The 19,819-nt window shown below is 44.9% G+C and overlaps 1 protein-coding gene across 1 annotated transcript in view; it reads left to right on the forward strand.

Annotated features, from left to right (window-relative positions):
* Positions 1-19,819, forward strand: part of HYDIN (HYDIN axonemal central pair apparatus protein) — a 375,249-nt gene that overhangs the window by 330,162 nt on the left and 25,268 nt on the right. Inside the window, exons 69-78 of the mRNA XM_057314225.1 lie at positions 2,050-2,257; positions 3,423-3,635; positions 4,107-4,245; positions 5,321-5,486; positions 8,435-8,582; positions 9,020-9,227; positions 9,768-9,989; positions 13,638-13,807; positions 16,029-16,227; positions 17,974-18,132. Of these exons, the coding sequence (XP_057170208.1) occupies positions 2,050-2,257; positions 3,423-3,635; positions 4,107-4,245; positions 5,321-5,486; positions 8,435-8,582; positions 9,020-9,227; positions 9,768-9,989; positions 13,638-13,807; positions 16,029-16,227; positions 17,974-18,132 (1,832 nt within the window). The remainder of the gene's footprint in view (positions 1-2,049; positions 2,258-3,422; positions 3,636-4,106; positions 4,246-5,320; positions 5,487-8,434; positions 8,583-9,019; positions 9,228-9,767; positions 9,990-13,637; positions 13,808-16,028; positions 16,228-17,973; positions 18,133-19,819) is intronic.

The following is a 19,819-nucleotide window of genomic DNA, read 5'->3' on the forward strand; positions in this document are numbered from 1 at the left end:
CAGCTTTTCTCTGTTGAGAATGATATTCGTTGTAGGCTTTTCATAGATGGTTTTTATGAAATTGAGGAATATATCCTCTATCCCTACACTCTGAAGGGTTTTAATCAGGAAAGGATGCTGTATTTTGTCAAATGCTTTTTCTGCATCAATTGAGAGGACATATGGTTCTTGACTCTTTTCTTGTTGATATGATCTATCACACTGATCGATTTGGGAATGTTGAACCACCCTTGCATCCCAGGAATGAATCCCACTTGGTCTTGTTGGGTAATCCTTTTAATATACTGTTGGATCCTATTAGCTAGAATCTTGTTGAGAATTTTGGCGTCCATATTCATCAGGGAAATTGGTCTGTAATTCTCCTTTTTGATGGGGTCTTTGCCTGGTTTGGAGATCAAGGTAATACTGGCCTCATAGAATGAGTTTGCTAGTTTTCCTTCTGTTTTTATTTTTTGAAACAGCTTCAGGAGAATAGGTATTATTTCTTCTTTGAATGTTTGGTAGAATTCCCCAGGGAATCCGTCAGGCCCTGGACTATTGTTTTGGGGGAGGTTTTTGATCACTGCTTCAATCTCTTCATACTTAATAGGTCTGTTTAAATAATCAATTTATTCCTGTTTCAGTCTTGGTCATTTATAGGTTTCCAGGAAGGCATCCATTTCTTTCAGGTTGTTTAATTTATTGGCATAAAGCTGTATAAAAGTTTCTAATGATCCTTCCTATTTCATTGGTGTTGGTCCTGATCTCGCCCCTTTCGTTCATAATTTTATTAATTTGGGTCCTTTCTCTATTCTTTTGAATAAGTCTGGCCAGTGGCTTATCGATCTTATTTATTCTTTCAAAGAACCAGCTTCTAGTTCTGTTGATCTGCTCTACTGTGCTCCTGGTTTCTAATTCATTGATCTCTGCTCTAATCTTGGTCAGCTGCCTTCTCGTGCATGGGTTAAGCCTGTTCTTCTGTTCCAGCTCCAGCTTCTTGAGGTGAGAATATAAAAACTGCATTTTAGATTTTTCTATTCTTTTGAGTGAGGCTTGGATGGCTATGTATTTTCCCCTTAGGACTGCCTTTGCAGTGTCCCATAGGTTTTGGACCGATGTGTTTTCATTCTCATTGGCCTCCAAAAATTGTTTAAACTGATTTTTAATTTCCTGGTTTACCCAATCATTCTTGAGCAGGATGGTTCTTAGTTTCCAAGTGTTTGAGTTTCTTCCAAATTTTTCCTTGTGATTGAGTTCCAGTTTCAAAGCATTGTGATCTGAGAATATGCGGGGAATAATCTCAGTCTTTTGGTATCAGTTGAGACCTGTTTTGTGACCCAGTATATGGTCTATTCTGGAGAAAGTTCCATGTGCATTCAAAAAGAATGAATATTCTGTTGTTCTGAGGTATAGTGTTCTGTATATATCTATGAGGTCCATCTGGTCCAGTATGTCATTCAAAGCTCTTGTTTCTTTGTTGTTTTTCTGCTTAGGTGATCTGTCTATTGTTGAGAGTGGAGTGTTGAGGTCCCCTACTATTAATGTATTATTATCTATATGTCTCTTTATTCTGGTTAAGAGTTGGCTTGTGTATCTAGCTGCTCCCCTGTTGGGGGCATAGATATTTATAATTGTCATATCCACTTGTTGGATACATCCTTTAAGAATAATATAGTGTCCTTCTGTATCTCTAACAACAGTCTTTAGTTTAACATCTAATCTGTCTGATATGAGAATTGCTACCCCAGCTTTCTTTTGAGGTCCATTGCACAGCCCATTATTCTTGAGGCAGAAGACCCAGAGACAACTCCTTGACCCACCCCCTTGAGCCAAAAAGAAACAACTTTGAAAACTTGAGAGAATTAACAGAAGTATTTTCATGAGTCTCCTAGGAGAGATATGAACCAATTCCTTACCCCTTAGTGCCCAAAATTGAGTATACCTGCTAGAAGAGGTGAGCCCACAGACCCCACGGAGGGTCCCTGAGGACGTGTGAGTGGGCTGCCTTCCACCTGCCCTCCCACTGCAAATGCAGAAGGAATATGACTGGCTGTCTCTGTTTGCCCGCAGGTTCCTCTCAAAAAGACCAACTTAGCCAGGGCACGCTGCACACAGTCAGCACCCTGGACAGTGCCATCGACCACTGGAATGACGTTTCCCTGCCACCCTTCTCCGTGGAGCCCTCCTCAGGCACTGTGCCTGTGGGGAAGACTCAGAAGCTCAAAGTGAAATTCTCCCCGCTGGAGGTTGGAGACTTTGAGGGCAATCTTTTCTGCCAGTAAGGAGATGTGCTCCCCGGAACAAAGCTCCACATCTCCTATCCTGTTTTCTGTCCCACCACTACCAACATTCTTTCCAGCTTTGGAAAATTGTTACATTTCCCTTTGGAAAGAGTCAACGGGGCCAGGATTTGGAAGATACGGAGAATCTGGTCTTTTGTATTACTCACCAACACTCTCTAGACTCTTCCTCCCGCCCCCTTCCCCCTTCCCAGCCACATAGAGGATTCCACTGAGCAACAGGATGGCTGACAGACAGATGGGTTCCAGTCCTTGGGCACGTAGGAACTTAGGAAAACTTTCTTGTACCTTTTCTGAGACTTGGTTTCCTCATGTAGAAAGCAAATAACAATACCCACCTTGTGCAGTTGCCATGAACATTAAATGAGTCGATTCAAGTGCAGACTTCACACAGAACCTGGCACACAGTGAGCACAATCCACGTACATGGTGCTAGTGGAGGTGGTAGACGTGATGCCTTGGTGAGGAACAGCGGGGGCCCAGACCCAATTCGAGAAAAGCCAATCCAGTAACTTCTAGCAATGAAAGCCCCTGATGTGCTAGCCAGTCCCAGGAAAGCTCCAAGTACAATACCTACCTTACAGAGGAACTGTGTGAACCCTGGCATGGGGCAGCGAGACCTACATGAGCCATAAGAGCTTTGTGGAGCCCCTGCAATCTACCGCAGGGACCCCTCCCACATCTGGGCCCCTAAATGTGGTGCTGGGGCCAAGTCTGCTCACATCCAGTTCACCTTCACCGAGGAGCTCAGGCTGCTCTTTTAGGATTTCTCTGTCAATGTTCATACCCCGGTAGATGCCTATGGAGGACCCAGAGCAGGACTCTGCTCAATTTACAGCAGGGAGATTTTGTCACCACTGCTGGAGGGATAACTTGGGGCCACACTTAGATACAGAAAAAGAGCCAGAATTCAGCCGCCACTGCTTCAGCCCATTCATGCATTCATCTACTCAACAGTTACGGAACGAACACTTACCATGTATCATGCACTGTTCAGGGACTGAGATTATGTTGTTGACCAGGACAGACCTGGTCTCTGCTTTCATGGAGCTCACATTCTGGTGGATATAATAATTCATTTCCAACCAACTCAGAAAGCAATGATTGATTTAAAAATAAGTAAGAGTAACCTTTTCGTCTCAGGATTCCCAACCTGCCACCTGGAGAGCAAGGTCCAGTCCTATCAACAAAAGGGCGGAGCCTCTTGCCCTTCTGCCACTTTGACCTGAAACACTCCGACTACATCAGTGGTCATCAGCGCAACCCAGATCTCCGAGGGCCTAGTGGTGCGGCTCTGGACTCAAACACGCGGGTGATTGAGTTCACCAGTGTGGGCATAGGAGGGAAGAGTCTCCGGTGAGTTGCCTAGGTTTGCATTTGTTGAGTTCCTATCAGTCAGTCCTTCTAAAGAATGGAGAGGAAGGATTCAGGGAAGTCGGTGAGGCTAATTCCTAGAAGCAGGCTTGAACTACTGGGGTTGGACTTTGGAGAACTTCTCCAGTAAGGAAGCTGGATTTTGTCTCCTTAGTATCAACATTGGGGAAAATCTGGAAGACAGAAACATAGAATCCCTGACCACCACCTTAACCACAGAGGATCATTGGAACAGAAGCACCCTGGACACCATTATTACTCCAAAGTCCTGAACTCTAGCCATAGTCTGGAGCCCCATTTGAGATGCAGTTTTCATTTCTATGATAATGAAATGCCCAGACAAGATCTACTTCCCACATAGGGGGACTGTGCTAGGGAAGGTCATAAGAAAGTTTCTCTTATTCCTCAACCCCTCGTTTCACTCTCTGCTATCAATTCTTCCCCATTGGCCAGGACTTTTACAATTCTGAACCCCACTAATAGCACCTACACCTTCTGCTGGATCTCTGAAGAATCTGAGAGTCTCCAGAACCCTCCAGCCTTCACATGCCTTACAGAGAAGGGCCTCGTCCACCCGGAAAAGAAAGCTGAGGTGTGTGTGTGAATGAAGACCACCCGACCCAGGACTTTAATCATTCTCTCGCTCTCTCGCTCTCTCACTCTCTCGCTTTCTCTCTCTCTGCATAGCAAGTGTGCTGTAGACCATAGTTAGAGTGAGGGAGGACAGCCCAAGGGTGCATCAATCAATATTCCTTGAGTGGCATAGACATCAGGCAGTCCTCATGAACAGGACAGACCTGAGTTCTCTTGGTTGACCATGGAGATATGGAGAGCTCTAGCATTTGCAGTTTTAAAACCTGAAACTATTAAAGCAGGGAAGGGAAGCTGGACACTAATGCCCAGGGACTCCAGGACTCATAAAATAACAGGAAGACTTATTTTTTTTTTTCCTAAGGAGCTGACAGCAGGAAAAGGACACAGATGTGTTTTTACTTGGTCAAGCCAAAGGGCAAAACAGAAAAGTGGGTCCTGTCCCACAGCTCAGTCCTCATATTTACGCAGTGGTATAGGGTCTAGGGTCAGACTTAAAGAAGCATGAATTCATGCCAAAACAGATCTATGGGCCCTGTATCTGTAAGTTCTACAGAGAACCTCAGACGCAGAAATAAATCCATGAAATAGAAATTATGAATTCATATGCCTTTGGAAAGTTCCCACAGATAAATGGAGAAGGCCCAGGGGACAATGACAGGGAATGCTGAGCCCAGCTCTGGCTGGCTGAGTGCTTCCCTGTCAGATGACCACACACAGACAAGTAGGCCCAGGGTTGCCAGTTTTCCCAAACTTCTTGAGAAAAGCCAAAATTCCATATTTCTCTCAGATTCTATTTTTACATGCCAAAGAAAGACATGGTGTGGAATATGGCAGCCCAGCCATCAGAGGCTGTGGGTGGGGTAGACCCTCTCAGGAGGACCTGTGGGCAGGGCAAACAGACATTGATATTGCTGGAACAGCCACACTTACGTGCCTTCACAGAGACATTAGAAAGGTAGGGGTGACCTGGCAATGTCAGCCATCATAACCCCAGCACCAGGAAGCCTCCAAGGGCATGTGGAACAAGCAAACAGAAACGCCTTTTACCCCTCTGTTCTGAACTGTCTTCTTAGATTGTCTTCCAGTTCACACCTTTCCATCTGGACATCACAGAAGCATTCTGGACTTTCTTAATCCCCGAACACAACATCACCGTCCCTTTCCTACTGGTAGGCAAAGCCACCGATCCTCTCATCAATCTGAACAAGTCACACCTCAACTTCAGTTGTCTCCTCATTGGTAAGGCTACCCTGTTGGTTTATGTTTGAGCTGGTGTGACTTGCGAGGGAGGGGAGTAGGGCTGACCCAGCAATGAGCTCCAGGAGCAGACTTGGGTGGGACACTTTTCCTGGTGCCTGTCAGAAGTACTCTATCACTGTTCACAAAGCCATGAAACATTTATCTCTCAATCTGATTTCCATCAGGTATCTTCTAAACCCACACACTAATAACCTAAGAGCATTTAGAAGCCTTGCTACAGATCCTACTTGTTAGATTCCTTGAAGGTCTGGACTGACTGTGTTCATTTCCAGAGCCTCACGTTATCCCCGTCTTACTTGAATGGGCCTCCGGAGGATGGGCTGTATTCGTTTGCCTCTCAGTCTGTGCCACAGTGAGCAGATTGCTCTGCCGTCCTCTCATATACTTATGCAGCTCAGCAAATATTCCTGAGCCCCCTGTATGACTCAGGCACTCTTCTGTGAGCTGAGAAAGCTGTAGATAAAGCCAAAGGCCCCACCCTCACAGTGGTTACATTCTAGTAATAGAAAGCAGACTACCAAAAAAGAAAAAAAAATATATATATATAGCATGTCAGATGTTAGTAAGTATTCTAGTGAAGAATAAAGCAGGATAGGGAGAATAAAGGATGCCAGTAGGCAGTGGGAAAGTGACATTTGATCAGAGACCTGAAGGAAATAAAGGAAGTGATTGCCAGGTTCCTTATCACACGGATGGGGGGGGGGGGTGTGCGTGTGTGTTGTAAAACACAACTAAAGCCAGAGGATGTTTTAGTAACTCATTAGATTTTATATTTAGAAAAGTAACACTCTTTATAATAAGACAATCTGTTATACAAGGAAAATTTTAATATCTCTCCACCCATCCTTTCCATCAAAGGAAACCCATGTTAACAGGTTATTATGTAATATTTCCATACATTTCTTATACCGATACATATAAATAGGTGGGAGGAGGTTTCAGAAGGTTTTGAACAAATAAATGGACAGTATAGCATAAGAATAATAACAGCACTCTTAACTATAGAGAACAAGCAGATGGTTACCAGAGCGGGGTGGGTAGGGGGATGGTGATGAAACAGGTGATGGGGACTAAGGAATGGACTTGTCGTGGTGAGCGCCAGGTGATATATGAAAGTGTTGAATCACTCTGTTGTACACCTGAAACTAATATAACACTGTGTGTTAACTAACTAGAATTAGAATAAAATTAAATAAATAAAAACAGCAACAGCAAGACAAACAGAATTTAATCTGGGAATGCAAGGGTGGTGCATTTCAATATAATGATTATTTCGACAGATAAAAGAACAACCATGTGATCATATGAATATATACTAAAAAGCCTTTGCTAAAATTCAGCAGAAATCCTCAACAGAAATTCTAATAGTAAGATAGGAATAGAGGGAAAACCTTAAATAGAGAAGACTATCCAGGGGCACCTTGGTAGTTCAATCAGTTAAGCATCCAACTCTTGATTTCGGCTCAGGTCGTGATCTCAGGGTTATGAGATGGAGCCCCTTGTCGGGCTTTGTGCTGAGTGTAGAGGCTGCTTGGGATTCTCTCTCTCCCTCCGCCCCTCTTCCCTGCTCACACATACGTTCACACTGGCTCTCTCTCTCTCCCTCTCCCTCAAAAAAAAGAAGACTAACCAAAATCAAAAGACAAATATTATCCTGTAACAAACCACTGAAACCACTTCAGTTAAAATCAGGAATTAGGCAAGGATGCTCATTATCATCATTATTATTGAATGCTTTCTTGGTGATTTTAGCAAATACAATAAAATAAGAAAATTCAATAATTGGCATAAACATTAGGGGGAAAGAGACAAAACTATCTCATTTGCTGTTGCTGGTGACTTCATACATAGAAAACCTCAAGAGGCTCTAGAGAAAAGCAAAACAAACCACTAGAATCAACAAGATAATTTAGTAAGTGGCTGGATGTAAGACAATTATGTAAAAATCAATAGTTTTTCTTTCTTTTAGCAATAAGCACCTAGAAACAGAAACAAAAAATCCATTCAATATTGACAAAACCTATGTAATATCTAGGATAAATGTAACAAGAAAAGCACAGGACCTATATGAAGAAAACTACAAAATCTTATTAAAATGCCCCCAAACAAGATGTGAACATATACCAGTTCTCTCAAGATTAAATGCAAATTTAATCAAGTTCCAATTAAAATCGCAGCTGGTATTGCCAGATAAAACACAGGATGCATAGTCAAATTTGAATTTCAGATAACAATGAGTAATTTTTTAGTATTAGCGTGTCAGTAGAAGTATGTTTCATGCAATATTTGGGACATACTTATACTAAAAATATATATATATTTCCTAAATCTGGTAACTTTAATCCCAAAAGGATGGGGGGTGGGGGGACAATTGGATAAAATGATTCTAAAGTATATGTAAAAAAAAACAAATGCTCTACAGTAATCAAGGGAAGTAAGAAAAAGCAAAATAATGACAGATGTATTCGGACCCCATCGGGACTCTGATGACATACCTGAGCTCTGACTCAAAAGAGTTTAATGCAGGGACTATTTACAAAGATATGGGCAGAGTTAGGGTGCCTATCAGGGAGGGTGAAGCCCTCATTAACAAAAAGCATTAGTTGCAAAGGAACAAGGAGAGAAAATAATGTCATCAGAATCACCTAAGGCATGTGTGACCAAGGCAGAGGAGCCACCTAGCCAGAGCATGCAATTGATGGAATAAAATTCTAGAAGGAAGACAGGAATCTCTCCAGGGGAAGAAGGTCACTTATAGAGCAGCCGGAAGGAAGAGGTAGTCAAAGACTGAAGAGCTTGGGAAGAGAGAGAAAAGAAGTTGCAGAGTTTTTTTAAGAAGCTTTCCTCTTGCCTGAGGAACAGTATCTGCTGAGATACTTGAGAAGCAGGCATGAGGCCTTCACTGAGAGCCAGTGTTTCTGTCTTAGGCAGAGAAGCCAGGGAGACCGTGCAGATCATCAACAAGGAGGAGCAGGGGTTCCATTTTGCCTTCCAGGACAACTCGCGATATTCTGAAGGTTTCGGCAACAGCCTGGTGATATGTCCCATGGAAGGCTGGATCCCACCATTGTCCAGGTAAAGAAAGAGTCCCCCACGACTGCACCTTCCCAGTAGAGCAGGGCTTCTAGATCTGCTAGCTAGGAGAATCCGTTTCCCTCAGAGTGTGCTGTATCAAGTGTCTTCCAACTCTAAAATTTATATCAACAATCCCATCCCTACCCTACTTATTTCCCATTGTCCATTTTCCTGATAAATTGTAGAGCACTGAGAACTTTAGACCTTCTTCTCAATATTTCCTCTGATATTTATATTCTTTTCCCTGCTATCAATTGTATTTGTGAATTCATAAAGCAGTGTCTCACCATGTCTGGCAAATCTTCAAAACACACCATAATTTGGAATGACAATCTTTTTCCTCAGAATGCGTGTGATGAACCATCAGGCTCATATTCTTTAGCAGATTATAGCAGGTTGGCCTTGTCGGCTAATTGGCTGTCTTCTTCCCCATCCAGGTTCCCAGTTGATATTTTCTTCACACCAAAGCAGGAAGGAGATGTGAACTTTAATTTGATCTGCAATGTGAAAAAGAAAGCCCACCCTCTGACCTTAAATGTCAAGGCTGAGGGATACACTATGAATGCAGAGGTCAAATGCAAGGACAGGACCGGCTTGATCACTCTCCTGACTCCCAAAGAGACTAACAATATCAACTTCTATGAGGTAGGAGTGTGAGAGAGCCTTGATTCATTCTCTCTCTAGTCTCTCTCTTTCTCTCTCTCTCTCTCTCTCCCACCCTCCCTCCCTCTCCACATTAGCTGGGAAAGGCAGTATGAGTGAATGTTACCTGAATCTCTCTGTTTCAAATGCCAGGGAAACTGGGAGAACAGAAACATGCCAGAAGCATCTGCATCCTCAGAATGCATATAGTTTTAATGTGAAAACTTACTTTATTTTTCAGGGGGTGGCAAGATGGTAGGGAAGGGAAGAATACTTGTATTAAACATACAGGAAGGATGTTTGTCTACCAAGGGAGGTCTAAAAATTAAATTGCCATCTTACTCACATATGAGGGTCCCCTAACACTTAGTAGCTCTTGCAGGAATATCTGACTACATTTAGCCCATGATAGTCCACTCACTAACATCATCTGTCATCCCTATTTCCCAAAGGATATTTTTCCCCATCATGTTACATATCCTAACCCCAGAGAAGGGAACCATGATTTGCATTCCATCAACATACTACTCTCTGTTCTCTCAGGTAGAGTTGAACGAATGTGTTCAGTGTGAACTCAGCTTTATCAACACGGGGAAGTTCAACTTCAGCTTCCAGGCAGAGCTATCTGGCCCCAAAGCCCTGCTGTCATACTTGGAATTTTCACCCATTAATGGCAGTGTGGATGTGGGGCAGAGTGCACATGCCATCTTGTCTTTCCAACCATTTAAGAAGTGTGTCTTGAAGGGCGTGGAACTCAGAATCAAGGTGAGACCATTTAACATTGTCTGGCCATGAAAGCACTAACAGCACTCTGTCTTGAGAGGTTAATTCTCCTGTATGTTCCTTGTCTTCTCCACCCTGCCAGAAGCTCCTAGAGAGTGGTCGTGTTGGAGACAGTCTCACAGTCTCTCGTATAAAGGCCTCATCTACAGTTGAGGTGCCCAGTGGATAAGTGTCCATTGAAAAGCAGTTGACCATCCATGCACTGGAATCCTATGCAGCTATTAAAATAAATAAGGGAGATGGATGGCAGGTGGAGAGGAAGTAAGAGAGGCAAAATATGTATAACATTTTCCAAGATAAGTTATTGAATGAAAAACCAAGGAATTATTATGTCCGCAGGAATGGCAGAGAAGGACCTTAGAAGAGCTGCTCTTCCATAGTGATGAGAACACTGGCAAAAACTAGCAAAAGCAGCTTTTTCAGAACTCTTGAAATTAACCAAAGGCTAGCAACAATCCTAGGATCATTTACTCAAGACAAATGGCTGAATTGTGTGTATATGCCTCATTACCTTTATTTATCTGTCAATGAACATTTAGGTTGTTTTCACATCTTGACTACCGTGAATAGTGCTACACTGAATGTGAGAGTTTAATATCTCTTCAAGATCCTGATTTCAATTCTTTTGGATACCAAAGCCAAACAAAGACACCACAAGAAAAGAAAACTACAGGCAATATCCCTGATAAATATAGGTACAAAAATCCTCAACAAAATGCCAGTAAATCAAATCCAACAATACATTGAAAGGATCATACACTACAATCAAGTGGGTCTTTTCTTTCGGAGGCCAGGATGGTTCAATTTACAAAAATCAATTAATGAGATATCTGACATTAACAGAACAAAGGATAAAAATCACATGATCATCTCAATAGAAGTGGCAAAAGGCATTTGACAAAATTTGTGACAAAAGCTCTCAACAAAGTAGGATTAGAAGGAAAGTACCCCAACATAATAAAGGTCATATATGAAAAGCTCACAGCTAACATCATACTCATCAGTGAAAAGCTAAGAGCTTTTCCTTTAAGATCAGGAACAAGGCAAGGATGCCCACTCTCACCACTTCTGGAAGTCCTAGGCAGAGCAGTTAGACAAGAAAAAGAGAAAAGGTATCCAAATTGGAAAGGAAAAAGTAAAATTGTCCCTGTGTGCAGACAGCATGATCTTATATAGAGAAAATCCAAAAGATTCCATTAAAAAATCTGTTAGAATTGGGGTGCCTGGGTGGCTCAGTCACTTAAGCCTTCATCTCAGGTCATGATCTCAAGGTCCTGGGATTGAGCCCTGCATCAGGCTTCCTGCTCAGTGGGGAGCCTGCTTCTCCCTTTCCCTCTCCCTCTGCCTCCTGCTCCCCCTACTCATGCTCTATCAAATAAATAAATAAAATCTTTAAATTTAAAAAAATCTGTTAGAAGTAATAAAATAATTCAGTAAAGTTGCAGAACACAATGTCAACAAACCAAAAATCGGTTGCTTGTCTACACACTAACAAGAAACTATCTGAAAAGAAAATTAGGCAAATAATCTCATTTACAATATCACTTAGAAAAGGATTCAATTCTCAGAAATAAACTTAACTAAGGTGGTGAAAGACATATATTGAAAACTACAAAACTCTGATGAAAGAAATTAAAGACACAAACAGATGGAAAGACATCCTGCGTTCGTGGATGGAAAGCCTTAAGACTGTTGAAATTTCCATACTACCCACAGCCATCTATAGATTCACTGCTATCCCTATCAAAATCCCAAAGGAATTTTTTTTACAAATACAGAAAAACAGTTCTATGATTCATACAAAACCACGAAAGACCGCAAATAGCCGAATCAATCCTGAGAAAGAACAAGGCTAGAGACATCACACATCCTGATTTCAAAGTATATTACAAAGCTACCATCATCAAAATCATATAGTACCAGCATCAAGACAGACACATAGACCAATGGAACAGAATACGGAGCCAGAAATAAATGCACACATTTATGGCCAACTGATTTTTGACAAGGGTTCCAAGTATACACAATGGGTAAGGAGAGTCTCTTCAACGAATGGTGCTGGGAAAACTGGATATCCATATGCAAAAGAATGAAATTGAGCCTTTCACACCATGTCACCCAAAAGTCAGCTGCAAATGGATTAAAGACTTAAACATAATACCTGAAACTATAAAGTTCCTAGAAGACAACACTGGGGGAAAGTTCCATGACCTTGGTTTGGCAGTGACCTCATGGATATGAAACTAAATGCACAGGCAACAAAAACAAAAGTAAAGAAGCAGGACCATGTCAAACTCAGAAGCTTCTGCACAGCAAAAGCAACAATCAACAGAGTGAAGAGACATGGTCTTTATTCATATCCTTGCGGAGAAGGCCACTGACAGAGAACCAGGGGGTACAACAATTGGAACCCAAGGTCAGTTGCTGGCCAGCCCATGATTTAGATGGACATGAAGTCATAGTACAGTCTAAAAAAAAATTTTTTTTTCAATCAGAAGAAACAAAACTATAAAACTCCTAGCCTGGAACTCCAGGGCAATGTTGCAGCCATCTTCCCTGCGAAGTGCCAGGCATGCCGCCTCAGAAGGAGCCCATCCCTGTTGAGAACCATCCTTTTCAGAACTTTTGTGTCTTACGGCAAAAAGAAACATCACACACATCATAGTACCTTCCTGCTCTAATTGGCAGAAGAGTGGAAGATGGCAATTTTAATCCTTCCCAGGGAATCAGTCACAAAATATAAAGACTTTATAGTAAGCCTTAAGTAAGAAACTGTTTTTCAATTTATAAAGTTGTTTATGAAGACATACCAATTGTTGTTATAATGTTTATTTTAATGTATTTAGGATGAATAGTGGATATTTTATTTTAAATCAATTACCAACTTACAAAATTTCATATTATAAAAAGTCTCTGAAGAGCAAATTAAACTCATGTCCCAACAGGCACATGTGTCATCTTGCTGAGAATCCAGGTATGACCCATACTGTTTATATCTTTCCACTCTTTCACCCTTGACATAGAGGCCTTTGACCTCATTCTTATCCTTTCCTGGTCACAAGGCAACCATCTGCCCTGCAGCCCTAGGTCTGCATTCAAAGTGGAAATAAGAGGAAAGAGGCTGAAGGCAAAACAAACAAAAAACCAACAACCAACCAACCAAACGTTCCCAGCAAGACTGCCTCTGTATTCAAAACAGGACACCCTCTTGTCCTCTTCTGTTTATATCCTGATGACCAGAACTATGTCTGAGTGTCAAGGAAGGATAGGAACTCAAGCGTTTTCACCCAGGCACACTGGCAACTAAGCAGAGTCCTGCTAATAGGGAACCCCTGGGAAGCAGCCAGCGGGGGGGGGGGGGGGGGGGGCAATGTCTGCCATGCCTTTGCCTTCTCCCCAAATCATCACCGTGGGAGCCAATGTAAGGTCCGATTGCAGAGTATCCCACTTTGCTTTCCTCAAGTAAACGAACTTCCTGTGAATCAGACCCTCTGCCCATGGAGTCCTGGCACCTGTATTTTTGTCTTTTTTTTTGAAAAGCGCCAACTGCTTTCCTCCTTCACCTGAGGACTTGAGGAGCCCTTTGCTCACACTTCTAATCAGGCTCTGCCTGCCATTCCCTCCCCACAGATCAGCCACGGCCCGACATTTCTGTGCAGCATCTCTGGCATTGCTGTGAGCCCAGCCGTTCATTTCTCCTTCACCAGCTACAACTTTGGGACCTGCTTCATCTACCAAGCTGGGATGCCCCCATACAAGCAAACCCTGCTTGTCACCAACAAGGAAGAAACGTCTATGAGGTAAGCAGACTTCCCACTTCCAGACGAGTCTCTAGCTCCTTGTGGGTCCTCCAGGTGAGGTCCTGCCAAAACAGAAGAAGAAAGATTATGGGAAAGAGTCAAACACAGCCAGGCACGAATCCGGAGACTCCTTTCCCCACCACTAATACTTGGGTAGCCGTGAGCTACTCTTCTGAAAATCTTAAAATGAGGAGGGCAGTGCCAGATGATCTGATAAGAGCTTCGGTGGCTTCCATTTATTTTCTCCACATAACAGATGTGGAAACCAAGGTCTGAAGAGTTAAAGAGTGTATTTCTCAGGCCATTACTTTGTAGTAAATAACAGATCTATACCGAGCTTAAGTCTTCCGATTAATCCAGCCTCTCTGCACCATCCCTGTGTAGAATGTTTCAGTACAGGTTTCTGGGCCTTATTCCAGACCTATTGAAACAGGATTTCCAGAGACTAGCCCAGAGACCTGTGTTTCCTCAAAGCTCTCTAGGTTAGTACTATGTAATAGAACTTTCCGGGATGGTGGAACCATTACCTATCTGTGCTGTCCAATATGGCAGCCTATAACTACTATTGCTGCAGAACACATAACTTGTGCCTGGTGCAACTGAGGGACTGAACTCTTAATTTTTTAAATTTTAATTCATTTGAATTTGAATTTGGATAGCCACATGGGTCTAGTGGCTACCGTACTGGATAGCACAGGCCTAAGTTCGAAGCCCAGCTCTTCCCTAGCTGTGCGACCTTGGACACGTGTTCTCAACTCTCCTCGCCTGGAGATGGCGGATAATAATAGCACCTCCCCTACAGCGCTAGTAGGAGGATTAAATTAGTTCCCCAGAGAGAGTCCTGAGAACAGTGCCTGGAATGTAGGAAATGCTCAGTTATGGTTATCTGCTGCTGCCGCTGGGATCATGATGGCTATCATCCTGATGGGCAAGTTACCAGAGTGTCATGTGATGCTTGAAATGCTAATTAAAAATCATACCTACCTGCGCTCTTACCTGCATGATTTAATTCAATCGGAGTCCTACGCAAAGGCGTTAAGTTCTCCTTCTCTAAATACCTGGAAGACAGACAAGGAAGTGTTGTAGTAGAGAGGTCTCATGCCTTCCTACCCACAGGTGGAATAGAGTAGATGTGGTCTTCGAAGATGCCGTGTAGTTGGGCGATTAGGGATAACGAGAACAGCTCACCTTTGTGGAATGTTTCCTCTGTGCCCCGCTTAGTGACCAACTCAGTTGCTCTATTCCATTTAATGCTCACAACAGCCTTATGAGGTAGCTATCACTATCCCAGCTTTACAGATAAGGCAACAGAGGCCCAAAGGGGCCAAGTAACTTTTCTCAGGTCTCCTGGCTGATTAGCGATTAGAGCCCAGATCCAAACTCCTGTCTGTCTGACTCAGAGCACATACTCCTCTCCTCTGCGCTTTGCCACCCAGTTACTTAGGAAGCACTTCCCCTTCTTCCTCCTCTTCCTCCTCCTCCTCCTTCTCCTTAGAGAGAGAGAGAGAGAGAGGGCCTGCAGGGCAGGTGTGGGAGGCTCAGAGGGAAAGGGAGAGAGAATCTTTTTTTGAGAGAGAGAGAGAGAGATGAGAGAGCACACACAGAGGTAGAAGCAGGCTCCCCAGTGAGCAGGGAGCCCGATGCAGGACTCGATCCCAGGGCCTTGGGATCATGATCTGAGCTGAAGGCAGATGCTTAACGACTGAGCCACCCAGGCACCCCAGGAAGAGAGAATCTTAAGCAGGCCCTATGCCCATCACAGAGCCCAATGCAGGGTTCCATTTCACAACCCTGAGATTATGACCCAAGCTGAAATCAAGAGGCAGATAGTTGACTACTTAGCCACCCAGGTGCCCCAGGAAGTATTTCCTTCTTATGAGAGGGTACAAAGCCATGAGCTGCATTTTCCAGAAAGAGAGGACAAATAGGATGCAAAGAGCATCGAGCAAAGGGCCATGGCACTTTTGAGTTTGAGGCCCATTTCTGCCAGGATCTCAGGGTGTGATTTGGGGTAAGTACCTTGATTATTTCAGGGGGGGTGTGGGCTGGACCACTGCTGAGGTCCCTTCCATCCTGTGACTCCAGGGCAGCAGGGCAGGAAAGCCATCAGTACCCAGCTCAGAGAGACAAGGGGACAGAATCGGTCTTTCTGGGTGACTTAAACGTGTTCACTGACCTCCAGGAGCTCTAACATCCACACCTTCCTCCTGATTTCCTATAGCTTAGACTGTCTGTACACCAATACCACGTACCTCGAGGTGAACTTCCGTGTCGATGTGATAAAGCCGGGAAAGACACTGGAGATTCCAATCACCTTTTATCCTCGAGAAAGTATCCAATACAGAGAACTCATTCCCTTTGAAATCAATGGGCTCTCACAACAAGTAATTGAAATCAAAGGGAAAGGCACCGAAATGAAGGTAAGAAAAAAGCCACTGGAGAGATCCTCAGGCTTGGCACCCTCCTTTTGGCCCTCCCAGCCACCTGTGCCCCCCTGAGCCCACTCTTCCTTTCCTCTCCACCTGTCCAGCCCCCAAGCTCCTCTGTCAGAGGCTAGCCAGTCCCACCGAAGGATGAACTGTCAAATCTGACTCTTATTCGGTACCAAACTTTAGTGCATCATAGGCTACAAGGAGAAACATTCTTTTTCTGGGAGAAGTTTGAGACCATCAGATGCATGATCCCGAGCACATCCTTCTCCTCTTAGGTCAGAGTGTGTTTTGTTTTCAGGTTTAATGGGCCAGATTTGGTTTGGATAGCAGTTTGTTTTGGCTATGTATGCGGACACACGTTTCAATTGTGGACCATCTTTCCTTAACGCCACATTGATCAATATTCTCTGCCAGGCACAGATCCCAGGCTTATGTTTGATTGAGGGCATCTCTTCTAAGTAGGTGCCCCTAATGAAAGTGCTGCTGCTAATCCCTTTGTCCCCAGTGTCTGGTAAACATTTAAGGCGTCTGTTTGGTGAGCATGTTTGCATTTTAATAGGACGTTTTGGAAGATGGAAGGCTTTCCCAGATGCTTAGGAATGCAGGGGACATTTCAGCCACAGAGAGAAGATACGGGAGGGATGGGAGGGAGGTATCCCTGGCAGCCTTTCCATCAAGCTAGAGTAACCGGAGGACATGGCCACCTGGGGTGTCTGTACCCAAGCTGGAGAGGGGGTCTCTTCCAATCTCACTTGTTCATTCTGTCACTCAGTCACTCTGCACTCGCTGTGTGCCAGGTACATCAGGGAAAATCTGGAGGGGACTTCCAGTGGCACAGGCTGCTGCTAGGGACTCTCAGCTTTGGAGACAGAATGGAAACATGTGGGCTGGATATGAAGAAGGCTGAGGGGCAGAGGGTGCGCAGTTTAGGGACTGATTGAATGGCAGTGACCTGTGGGTGCTGCTAAGACCTGCGGGCCAGGCCCAGCCTGACCTTGATCCATCCTGGCCAACACTGGGATCGGTGCCCTATGAGAACTTGGAAGCATGTCCACTGTTCCACCCTGGCTGCCACCATTCTAGCCTGAATAGTCGGCACCTATCACTCCTCCAAGCGTTCTGTCCCACCATCTTCTAGCCCGTCTCCACAGAGACACAAGCCAGAGCACTCACAAAATACGTGCTTGATGGGGTCACTGCATGCAGCCCTGGCTTCCCACTTCTCTCAGCACAAGCCCTGACTACCTTCAAGCCTGTCTTCTCAGTGTGCCCCTCGTTCCTAAACACGGGCCTTGACTGAGCCACTCCTCCGAGTCAGGGCCTCGCCACAGGGTGTCCCCTTTCCCCGGGGTGCCCTCCAACCTCACACCCACCCTGACTCAAACGGACTAGATCCTACCCTTCCTTTAGCTCCCAGTGCCGTGTAGACATGCCTTCTCAGGCAGGCCTCCCCAGAACCGCCAGCCAGTTCAGCCTCTGTAATGCGCTCTCAAGGTATCCTGAGCTTTTCCTTCACGACCCTTGACCCTGTTGTAATTGTGTAATGAGCTGCCTAGGGGGTAGTTGATGCCCATGAATGTTTACTGGGTGAGTGAACGCCCCTCCCGTATGAAGAAGGCGGGACACTGAGAGAGAGGAGCCACCCTGGCCTCACCAGAGTGGATGTATCATGATGGTTATTTTTCTTGGTAACTGATGAAACCCTCCCTCCCTGCTCTCTTTCTTGTTCTGTAGATTTCAGTCCTAGATCCAGCCAACAGGATTGTGAAGTTAGGAGCTGTCCTGCCAGGACAGGTTGTGAAAAAAACGGTTTCCATCATGAACAGCAGCCACACCCAGCTCACATTCAGCCAGTCGATCCTGTTCTCAACTCCAGAACTCCAGGAACCCACGGTTGGTGCTCAGGGCTCCCGGTGGGCTCTTCACACTTCCTGATGATACGGGTGACTTTGCTAGCAACACTGACCGCTCACGCTTCTCGTGCACCTACAACGTGCCAGACCATTCTAAGAGCTTCCCATGTGCTTCCTCTGAGCGTCTTTACAGAAACAGTATAGGGCTAGTGCTTTCATTATTCTCATTTTACATGGAAGGACACCAGTGCTTAGAGACACTGTGTACTTTGAAAGGGCAGCAGAGTGAAAGAGGAAGGGGTGGGATTCAGTAGATCTGGATTCTCATGAATATATATCCTGTAGAAAGTTTGAAAAATACAGAAAGTCATAAAGAAAACCATTTTCCCCATAATCTCACACCCAGAAAGAATCACTTACAAACAACCACCTTCTTGCCGTCTGCCCACCCGGCAGAGAGACAGTGAGATCAAGCTGCCTAGCGTCTCTTCTTACAAGGGCTCTAGTCTTGTCATGAGGAACCCACTCTCATGACCTCATCTAAACTTAATTACCCCCTAAAGGCTGAACGCCACTCACATATGAATTTGGGGACACAATTCAGGCCACAGCAAGGTGGATGTGATATAGACGGATCTGGTGGAGTTTCCAGTCTTCAAGGGTCACTGACCCAGAAATAACACCCGAACAGCCTAGAAGCTGCAGAGGCAGGGTGTGACTTGGGAAGGGGCAGCTCAGAGGACAGCTGGGGGCTGTTGGGAGGCCCCGCAGTGGAGGGAGGCCTGTACCGAGTTTAGGGTGAAGAGGTGTCTTGCAGGCAGACAGGCTGGGGAGAGGTGTGCTTGCAGGCGCAGGAACCTGTGTCCCAGAGGGCCTGTGCTCGTGGACATCCAGGTGTGAGGTGGTGCAGCAGGAGCGCTGCGAACCATCTGGGGATCGCCGGATACAGGGAAATGGGCCGAGAGAGCTAGCCAGAGCCAGAGAGCGGGGGCAGCTCATCCCAGGGCCCATGCTGCCATCCAGAGACAGGGCAGACTTGTTGGTTTCATTTCCTCATTCATCCAAGGCGACATCCTCAGTGCCACTGGGGACCCCCGACTGTTGGGCCAAGCTACTTTTGCCTCTTTCGGCAATGAGTGACCTGTACTGGCACAGTGGCCCCAGGCTTGGCCTCCAACATCATGGTGTTTGGAGAAATCCCTAAGATCACGGTCCCAGTGCAGTTTTTGGCCCATCTCACCCCTGCCACCACAGTCCACTGCTCTGCACCCCAGGGAGCACAAGCAAGGAAGGAGCCTCGGCTTCCTTAGAGCAGATTTTGATTATTTCTGCCAGGACAAAAGGGGAAGGGGAGAACATACAAATTTAACCAGCAGTTCTCAGACTCTAGGACATGTGGGTCAGGGCACTTTTGAAGATGCGAGCTCTAAGCTCTCCCAAAATTCAGATGGCCTGGGGAGGGACTTGGGAATCTGCATTTGAAACAGCGTGGTGCAGGGAGCTCAGGGAGCCCTCCTTGGAAAGATCCCAGAGCACTGAGTGTTTTCTGTTTCCTCTTATCGTACTATTTCCTCCACCAGAGAGTAGGGGTCATTTGCTGCAAGGGGTTGGAGAGAGAATGAACATTCATGGAATGCCTATTATGTGCCATGCGTTTATACAAATGATCTGAATCTTCACCATAGAGTAAGTCACAGAAAGTTTAAGTAACTTGCCAAAGATGACCC

This window comes from Ursus arctos, unplaced genomic scaffold, assembly GCF_023065955.2.
Source record: "Ursus arctos isolate Adak ecotype North America unplaced genomic scaffold, UrsArc2.0 scaffold_19, whole genome shotgun sequence".
NCBI classification, from domain to species: domain Eukaryota; kingdom Metazoa; phylum Chordata; class Mammalia; order Carnivora; family Ursidae; genus Ursus; species Ursus arctos.